At 36.3% G+C, this 10,415-nt stretch overlaps 1 protein-coding gene across 1 annotated transcript in view; it reads left to right on the top strand.

Moving 5' to 3' along the window:
* Positions 1 to 10,415, top strand: part of LOC125502625 (neurotrimin-like) — an 87,737-nt gene that overhangs the window by 56,429 nt on the left and 20,893 nt on the right. Inside the window, exon 5 of the mRNA XM_048661434.1 lies at positions 6,776 to 6,904. Within this exon, the coding sequence (XP_048517391.1) occupies positions 6,776 to 6,904 (129 nt within the window). The remainder of the gene's footprint in view (positions 1 to 6,775; positions 6,905 to 10,415) is intronic.

The following is a 10,415-nucleotide window of genomic DNA, read 5'->3' as shown; positions in this document are numbered from 1 at the left end:
GCAATGTGCAATCTCATTTGCAATGATAAATACCCGGTCGTTTGAAGATGATTTTCAAAAGTTTGTAATACATTTTTCTGCAAATTGATGGACGAATCGCATTTTTTTGCACTTAAACTGCTTTAGTGTGTATAATTGTGTGTGTACTTTAATTGGAAATTTAAAAGAAGGCGAAACTCAAACATGCCTTTAGTACATGAGCACCCTTAACCTAATATTTGCAGTATCTGCAGCTTCTCCCTTGATAATTTGTTGATTCATTGTTATCAGCGTTATAAAATAAACTGCACCGAACACAATATTATCACACTCAATAATTGATAAATCAAAATCACTGTCAGTATAATAACGCAATGTGTATTTGAAAAGTTTATCAGATCTACAGATGCACCCGCACTAAGAGAAAAATGTTGAATTAAAAGTGCATATGTGCGTCCCAAGCCTCAGGCGCGAAGAGGCCGAAGTGGGAGCCGTGACCGAGAAAAATCGGTTCACCCTCCCATAAAAAGTTATCACTTCAATAAATGTTATTAAAAACTCAGATATTTGCAAAAAAAACTATATAAGAAGGATGACAACAATGTTTCTCAAGTCATCTGCTTAATTAACATTTCGTAAATACCTGTTCCTTCGTAATTATTAAAAACTCTGGTGACCATGAATAAACAAGAAGCAAAGAAAATAAAAGAGACAATAACATGCGTCGAGGTTAGGATAACGGTGTCACCTTGCGGTCAGTGCTGCGACAAAACAGCCCCCCGAGTGCTGCAATCTTTTTGGGGCAAATGAGTGATATACCTAGATAGGTCAGAACTGTCATCCAAAACCACCTGTTAAAGGTTATGTATCATTGATAAATATTATTGATCAAATAAAATACAATTCTGTTGCTAAAACACAAATGTTTCCAAGAGCAAGAAGTCCTGCCCGTTTCACTCCAAACATCTTGAGCGTCCCAATCACTTTGAGTCTGGGTTCATATTTTGAGCAGCTTCTCGTGTTCGGTTAGTTAACTGCTGCTCAATTTGAACCGGCGTTTGGAAGATCAGAGATGTAATGTGTTCTGGTGTCCTGTGCATATTACATACATGGTAGGAATGTAGGCCCTTCCTCGGGGGAATTACCGGAACAATTAAGTATCCGGTGTTTGAGTAAGTGCAGTTGTTGTGCAGTGCTTCTGGAAGGCGGAGCTGCAATAATCTCCAATACCTGTTCCTCTGGGTCTGGAAACCGAGTACCTTTAGATTATCCACTATCTGCGTATATTTCGGGCCTATCTGTGGCATTTTCCCATAACCAAAAAATTGTAGAAGAGTACTTTTTTCAAAAAGATCGTAATTTTGCTTTTCGGATGATTAAGTATTCCAATAGCTTACCAATCAAACGTGAGACCTTTTCAAAATAATGCTTAATAACAAAGTTAAAATTCTATTTTCTACTGTTAATACCGTCTTAAAATTTTCAATATTTTCCTCGTACTCTCTAAGTGGGCCCCATAGGAATGACGCCAATTTTGAATCACTGTATAGATATATATTTCTTGTGTTCGTGTGGCTCCCCTTAAGCAACTGGACCGATCTTGATGGTTTTTTTTGTGCGTGTTCAAGGGGATTTGAGAATGGTTCAGATTCACAATTTGGTCCACTGAAAAATGATGTTTTTTAATTTGTAAGTAGTTATTGATTTTGGAATGTATGTATGCACATTGATTCGCCACCCTAACCTACAAATTCCTCTACGAGTCCGTCCCGAGCAGCGATGCCAACCCTACGGATTTATCTATAAATCTACGGATTTGGATATCGATCAAAGGTAACTTCTCAGATCGAGTAACAGTTATACTTAATGGCTGGAAGATATTTTCTGAACGAGACGGATGGTGTTCTGACACCAACCTTTACCGGGTTGTCTCAATAAGGAATATTTTGGATAAAACATAGGAAAAACTATGAATAATACTCGTAGATTTTAATTAATGATGAGCCAATCCATCACCCAAATTGAAATTTTTCAATGCAGCACTCAATATCAACGTAAGTGTAATGTAGTACTATTGTGTATCACATTTTTTTACCTAAAACAAGCCCTGCTTGAAATTTTTTTGTTTGTGAGAATTACCGAAATTGAATTAATAATTTATAATAACATCAATTGCGGAATTTACCACTGCTTTTAAGAAATATGAAAATTGTATAATTCTGTTGGAGAATTGAATATCACCTTGCTGGTCTATATTAATTCCGTTCTATGAGGTTTATGAAACATCACTCAAACACAATTTATAACCATAGCAATATTCAAACCAGTTAAGACTATCTAAATCTAGTTTTTTTTCAACATCCCCCCGATTAAGTAGTGTTCGACTTAAACTTTATAGATTTATGCACCTGGAAGCAAATAAGCAAAGATAAACATAACTGCTCGCGACATTCGCGTTTGACACTAGTTTTAAGTTTTTTGAAAGTTAAATTATTACAAATTATGTATTGAGTATTAGCGTCCCCAATTTATATACAGGGTGATTCACGGTCGATGGCGTATTAGAAGTTTAAGGAGAACGCGATGCAGGATCTATCTGAAAATTTGTATAACGAATTCCCCGGATATGCTCTATCGGCCTAAAATATTTTCAACAATGCGAGGTTGCCGCTTATACCGAAACGTACATACAACTTTGCTATTTTAAATGAGACACCCTGTATATTTTAAAGCTCGGTTGGATTGACGATATAGATCTGATTATTTCTGCATAACAATTCCTATATCGATCTAAAGCGGTTTCCCAAATATTTAGTAAAATTCATTATTTTTAATGAAAACGTAGCCCCAAGTAATCTTGTATTACAACGCGATTTCGATCCCTGTAAATTTCAAATTTGGGTACTGGGTTCGGAAAATCCTATGCTTGCGCCCGGCGTACAGCATTTTGTTCCAAATTATACAGCATGTCATACAGCATGTGTTACATTTTTTCAAATAGCACACCCCGTATATTAGTTCAAATACGGGAAGACCTTTAAATTCCCTGTGAAACAATATATCACGTTTCTATCCCTAAAGCGTCAAATTTCCGAAATAAATGGACATTGTTGCAAAAATTCGATTATCTCGACGTATTTATCAAAATAGCCATGAAACTTCATAATAGTTGAACATTTGAAATTCTTCAAACCAGTTGTCAAGTCAACAAAGTAATAGAAAAAGCCTTTAAGCCCCTTTTAGTGCAGTTTAGACTTAATTATTCACAAAATGGAGAGAAACCATTCAGTTCAACTTCAATTCAAACTGATAAAAAAAATAATAATAAAAAAATTCAAACGAAGTTTTAATGAAACTGTATATTCTTCATGGACAATGTGACCAAATTGTTGCAAGGACATGCAGAACATTCAACGAAATGTTTCAAAATTTAAAGCAAATGAAGAAGTTTGTACACTTTTCCTAATTATGGCACCAAACTGAAAGCTGAACCGAACTTACTAAAACCTGTTATTTCTGATAAAGGCAGCATTGTAAATGTTTAAGCGTACTTTCGTGCATATCTTCAAACTTCTATTCGAAGTGCCGCAGATGATTTGGGCTTAGCCTATAGTGCCATTCAAAGGTTTCTGATCAAGCATCCATTGTATCTATACAACTTCACAAAAATGAGATTTTCTTTAAGAACTTTATGAAGAATTGCAAAATCTTCAACTGTTATGACATTTCATGCCTATTTTGATATACACAGTCAGAAAAGAGGAGTCATCACAACTCTCACCGAAAGAGCCAGAAGAATCTGCGAACCAGCCGAGTTAGAGAGAGAATTAAAACACCTGGAAAGGGCCTTTGGTTGGAATGGATACCGTAAGAAAGATTTCAATAGAGCAATTCGACGAAAAAACAGGATCGACAAGATACTGGAGCAACACCAAGTAAAAACCACTTTTAAATCAACTCGACCCATCCAACAGACTTTGAGATCGGCCAAGGACAAACGGGATCCTTTATCAGCACCAGGAGTCTACAGAGTTCCGTGCAGCTGTGGAAGAGCATACATCGGCACCACAAAACGAAGCATAAACACTAGGATCACGGAGCACAATCAACATCCCAGGAAATACTGCGTGCTCAGAATTAACAGATCACAAGATTTCGGAAAAGTACAAGAAGAAGAAAAAGATTAACGACAATCAATTATTTGTCAATTGTCATTAAATTTGCTTAAATACAAGGGTCGTTTGATATGTAAGTGACTTTTTGAATTTCCCGAGCAGTAACTTTAAATTCAACACTACTCCCGTCACCTGTCGTCTATTAGTAGACTGCTGTGAAATTTTGAGCAGGCTACGTCATTTAGTTTGTGGTTAACAATCATTGAAGAGAGATGACTTTGTCAATTTCTGTTTCCCAGGATGGTCGATACCATCCATGAAACGATTCTAGCGAATCGGAGAATAAAAGTGCGCGAGGTGGCTGACGTCGTAGGCATCGTAAATGTTATATCAATATTTAGATATCAAAAATCTATCCGCACGATGGGTGCGGCAATTGCTGACACTCAACCATAAGCGCTCCCGGGTGACCATTTCAAATGAATGTTTAGCGATGTTCCGTAGCGATCCGCACGAGTTTTTGCGACGTCTCGTAACCGTTGACGAAAGGTGGATCCATCACAACACCCGAGAGACCAAACAACAATCAAAATAGTGGCAGTGAACGTGCATCAAAGAAGGCCAAAATGGGTCTGTCGGTCCAACAAGGTGACGGCGACAGTTTTTTTGGGATACCTGCGGATATTATTCACATAGATTACCTTCAAAATGGTAAAACAATCACTAGCGTATACGAGGGAGTTAGTAGCATCTCTTGGAAGAACACACACCAAGTTTCAGCCAGGTCGGTTTATTTGTTTTCGAGAGTCGTCAAGAGAGTCAAGTCGAGAGATTTTCAAAATATGGACAAAACAGAATTATTTTATGAAAGGCAAATCGCCTCAGGAGACTACAGAGAAACTTGATAAACATTATGGTTGTTCGGCACCTTCTATCAGAACACTTTATAAGTGGTTTCAAAATTTCCGGAGTGGACACATGTGGCGCGGAACGTTCTGGACGCCCTGTTTTGGCCACTACTCCAGAAATCATTGAAAAAATTTTAAAAAATTGGTGATGGATGACAAAAGAGTGAAGGTGCATGAGATTGCTACTGCTGTGGGCATCTCGAATAAACGGGTACATAATATTTTGCACCAACATTTGGGCATGAAAAAGTCATCCGCAAGATCGGTGCGGCGATTGCTCACGATTGATCAAAAAAGCGATATCGTGTGGGGTGTTGCATGGGCGGTTCGCAACTGTTCCAGCGGAATCCTCAGGACTAAGCGTAGTTTTGTGGCTGTGGATGAAAACAAACAACTACACAATGAGACCAAAGAACAGTCCAAACAGTGGGTTGGCAAGGGGGAATCTGCACCAAAAAAAGCGAAGACAGTTCCGTCGGCTGGGAAGGTTATGGCAACTGTCTTTTGGGGTTCGCAAGGAGTAATCTTCAATGATTATTTGGAAAAGGGTTAAATTATTACAGGTGCATATTATTCATCGTTATTGGACCGTTTGCAATCCGAGCTACAAGAAAAGCGTCTACGATTGGCCCACAAAAAAGTCCTTTTCCATCATCATAACGCACCAGCTCACACATCAGCAGTTGTGGCTGCAAAACTGATAGAACTAGGGTTTCAACTCGTTCCACATCCCCGGTATTCTCCAGATTTGGCTCCCTCAGACTATTACTTGTTCCCCAATGTGAAGAAATGGCTGACGGGAAAAAGATTTAACTCAAACCAGGAGGTGATTGTTGAAACGAGTGCCTATTTTACAGACTTGGACATATCCTATTATTCGGAAGGCATCAACAAACTAGAGCATCCTTGGACGAAGTGTATTAGTCGAGAAAGATATTATGCTGAAAAATAAAATTGATATATCCTAAAAAATTAAGTAGTTTTCACTTTTGTGACAGTAGTTTTTGAAACAGATTCGATGTGGACTTAAAGCTGAAATAGCCGTATTTCGCGTACAACAAAATGCTGTTTCATCAGGACAATGCACGGGTGCACATGTGTGTAGTCGTCATGGCAACAACCCATAAACTTTGAAAACGGATGAAACTTTACTTTTTGGCATTGAAACCACTCTCTCCTCATCGATGTCAAAATAAAAGCGATCATTACCTATGCCGTAACAGATAATTAATACTCGTAAAAAAAAACCACGCAGAATAAATCTTGTTTTACACTAAACATCGGCTTCAAAAATATAATACAGTTATCCATTATAAAATATAAATTAGTTAAATTTTCTTAGGAAAATTATCTCTCTATATTTAGTTTTATAGTTACTTGAATACAAACTGCCTCAACTTGCATGTTTCTTATTACTTTAACTTACTTAACTTATGTCACAATATAAATTTGTCATCACTAATTTCAGGGGTGGTCTAAATTGCAATTTAAACAATCCCAATAAAGTTATTCCTGTAGCTACTTTTTAGCTACCCTTAATAATTTGTTCCTTAATTAGGCGTCATTTACTGAGCTCATTGAGTTTACCGTCGGAAATTTAGCACCGATGTAAATAAATATTAGAGGGTCCGATTCACAGCTTAAAAGCACATTTTCTGCAAATTAAACATGGATCTTTCGATCGAATTGACGCGGGCTTAATTACTCGTCTCTTGCTTCCCTTGTTCCACTGTGCTTAATTCCTCATTATAATTTCCTGCGTTTCTGTTTCAGTTGCAATCGCAGCAGGTTCATTGCTAAACCTGACGCGGGTGAGCAGAAAGCACATGGGCGCGTATTTGTGCATTGCCTCCAACGGAGTCCCTCCTTCTGTTAGTAAACGAATTATGCTCATCACTAATTGTAAGTATACAAACAACGTTGCCGGTGTACCGTTTCTACATTGTTACACGTTATATGAAATATGCTGACAAATATTCAACATCAGTAAATATCTCTACGATGTTATATGATTAGTGTTTCTTTCATTTCGTTTATAGAATATGTTTACAATCGTTTTTTTGTCGTTATTGTCGTTGTCGCGTATCCGCAAATTCGTGAAAGGAAATTCAAAGTAAGTCACAGTTTGACAAATTGTTGTTATTATTGACAAGGGCTATCCACCTGTAACTATCTGTTAATGACAAAAAACGTCATTGCCGCTGTTCCTTTTCATCAAAAAATTTTTGAAGATAACTTTTTTGATGTCACAAATTTTCGTAATTTGAAGCAAAAACGGTAATTTTCCTTTTTGAATGCTTAAGTATTCCAATATGCTACCAATTAAACATGGAACAATTTTAAAATAATGCTTAATAACAAAGTTGAAATTAGATCTTCAACTGTTAATATCTTCTAGAAATTTTCGAGAAAAAAATGTTCAATATTTTTCTCGTACTCCCCAAGGGAGCCTCTATCACCCCTTAAAAGGAATGACGCCAATTTTGAATCACCCTGTATATAGGGTGTTACATTTAAATTAAGCAAGTTGAGACCTACTTCCGGTATAACCGGAAGCGTAGCGGTCGTGAAAATATTTTAGATTGCTTGCCCCCATCATCAATTTTCACATTTCTCCTATTTACAATTTGCCATATTTCTAGCGGGGCGGTTCCCGGTGGGACCCCCTGTATAATACTCACCAGGAGTGTGTCGAGATAAATGTAATAATTGTCTTTAATCCCAAAGAAATATAATTATTTCCTAGCGGGCAGTGAAGGAAAACATAGAACAGCGTTGAATTATGATGTCATCTAACTGGTTTATTCTAAACACCAAAAACAACTACTATGTTTTTAAACCTTAACACACTACTAAAATGATTAAAAATTTATCTTGATTTGTTGCTTCTGAAAACATTTTTTGATCGGATTGGTAGTTAATATCATAACCCTCAGTTTCTGGTCGATTACGATACATATTATATTTCCTTTGTATGTCGCAATGACAAGGAATATTCACGATGATATTTTGATATCTTAACGTTAGTGAAAGCATTGAGCGATTTTTATTAATGTTGTGGAACATCACATTTTCTATGTCATTTGTATGTATAAAGATGGAGCGACAATTTTGATTCTTATCTTCTCACCAAATTATTTTCTTAATTTTGTACCACAGTTTTCCCGTTTTTGTCTTGTAAATGAAAATTGGCACATTTTTCAAACCGTGAAATATTTTGAAAGTTTTTTGACAAAATGTGTACCAATATCAAATATGCAGATGTGCCATAAGATATGGAGGAATATTACAATAACATAGCAGAAAATGTAAGAACCTGCGCAAACAAAAGGCTAGGAACACCGAAAGGTTAGCTCCAGGAAGATAGTGTACGACAATAGGTGTTCGGGTGCCAAACACAATAAAACAAGTATTGGAAATAATTGGAGCAGTGTCTTCCAGGGGTACTCAGAGCACGACAACTGACCCTTTCCTAGGCACCAAATAAATACCGGCGAATGGCTACATTCCTACCACATACGTAAGATACACATTAAACCGATGGTTTACTAAACACCGGTACAAATTCAGCAGAATTAAGTTAACCGAATAGCTGCTCGAGGAAAGAGCACAATAAGGTGATTACAGAGGCACTAACTTGTTTCGAGATAAAGGCAGAAATAAATGTTTACTTGCATACAATTCGAGGTTGTAAAGGCAAAAAAACAATTTCTCGATGACATGAAATAGACATTTTGAAAAAACTGGATCCTACATTTAACGAATACTGTTGAATTTACCGTTTATACTTACCTATCTTATTGTCACTTTCTGTATTTTTTCTTGGTTACCGGAGTTTTTAATAATTTCGAAATAACCGGTATTAACATAATGTTCCTTAGGCAGATTACCTTGAAAAACATTGTTGCCGTTGTTCTGAAATAGTATTTGCAAATATCACTCTTTTTTTTAACAATTTTTCTTTACTCCTAAGACACCTCCAGAGTAATGACGCAAATTTTAAATCACCCTGTATAACTGTGTTTGTTAAGGAGTTTACTGATAAGTGTAGTTTCAACCTATAGGTTATTTAACAAAAGAACCGAAAACTTTATTGACTGACGAAAATTATGAAAAAAGATCAAAACTTTATTTTACAGAAATAGTTCAAAAGTTTATTTCCGTGTGCAGGGTGATTCCAAATGGGCGTGATTCAACCGGGGGTTCTACTGACTATTTTTTAGTAGTACATGAAAATAGCTTTACAATATTACTGTTATTCAAAACTGAAACATTTGCGGAAAACTAGATCAGAAGAATGGGAACAATGTTTTTGAAAATAACCTGCCGCCCTAACATTACATAAATACCCGTTTGTCCTTACCCGCTGAACAATTTTGTGTTTGAGAAACGTTTCAGAAACGTATATTTAAATCCCGAAGCATTTCAGTTATCTGCACTATATGTTTCAGAAAGTTTTATGTAACTGAAAAAATTCGCCCTCAGAAACATTTCATTGACACGTTTCGCTGAAACATTGTTGAAACGCTTTAAGGAAATGTTACTGAAACGTTGTGCTAAACGTTATTTAAACGTAGCAAATAAATATTTTGTAACATTATACATAGTGTATCTTTGAAGAGTGCAAATATTTTTATTTTTAGTACATTTTGGCCCTAGAAGCAGAACTATAGGATAAAACTCAAATGGCATATGAGTTTTATTGAAACAATAAAATTTTTATTAAATAAATAAACTAGAATCAACACAAACACAAAAATATAAAAGTAATTCTTAAAACTTGGTGGTTTATAATCATCATTTTATAATAATACAGCGGTATATACCGTGTAAAGTTTAAAATTATGTATAGAGTAGGTACTAAAAATATTCAATATAGGTATTGTACCGTGGATGACCGAGTATCAAACTCTTTCTTCTGCTTCCAACTTTTATTCCACTCGGTATAACTTTAACTACGGAACAGGAACAAACTAACTTCTAAATTAACGTCAACTTCTCAAACAATAACAATAACAAACGGAAAACTCGGTCTTCCGACTCGCGGGGTTTAACCTCTTCTGATCCCGGTCGCTGCTGTCACTTCACTGACTCCCCTTTACTATTTGAACATATTTATTTTTAGCTAAGTTTACAAACTTCCTACTGCTACTTATCTACGGGTTCTTAAATCTAACATCGTTAGAGTGTCTAACACTCTATGTAACTTAAGATATGTCATCGTATATAACTTAATCTAAATTAACCTAACTAACCTAATCTAAACCTAAACCTAACAGCCTCTCTTGCTTCCTATAACTAACTTAGAGTTAGCCCACGGTCCTCGATGTGGTGCAGGAACTGGTCATCGCATGTGGTCCACGTCTTCTTCTTGGACTGTGTCCGCAGGGAGAGGTCTGCGGTCACAGGAGAA

The sequence above is a fragment of the Dendroctonus ponderosae genome, unplaced genomic scaffold (assembly GCF_020466585.1).
Source record: "Dendroctonus ponderosae isolate FM_Combo_2020 unplaced genomic scaffold, Dpon_F_20191213v2 Dpon_F_20191213_1, whole genome shotgun sequence".
Lineage (NCBI taxonomy): Eukaryota > Metazoa > Arthropoda > Insecta > Coleoptera > Curculionidae > Dendroctonus > Dendroctonus ponderosae.
Note: the sequence above shows the minus strand (reverse complement) of the source record. Positions and strands in the feature narration are given on the sequence as shown.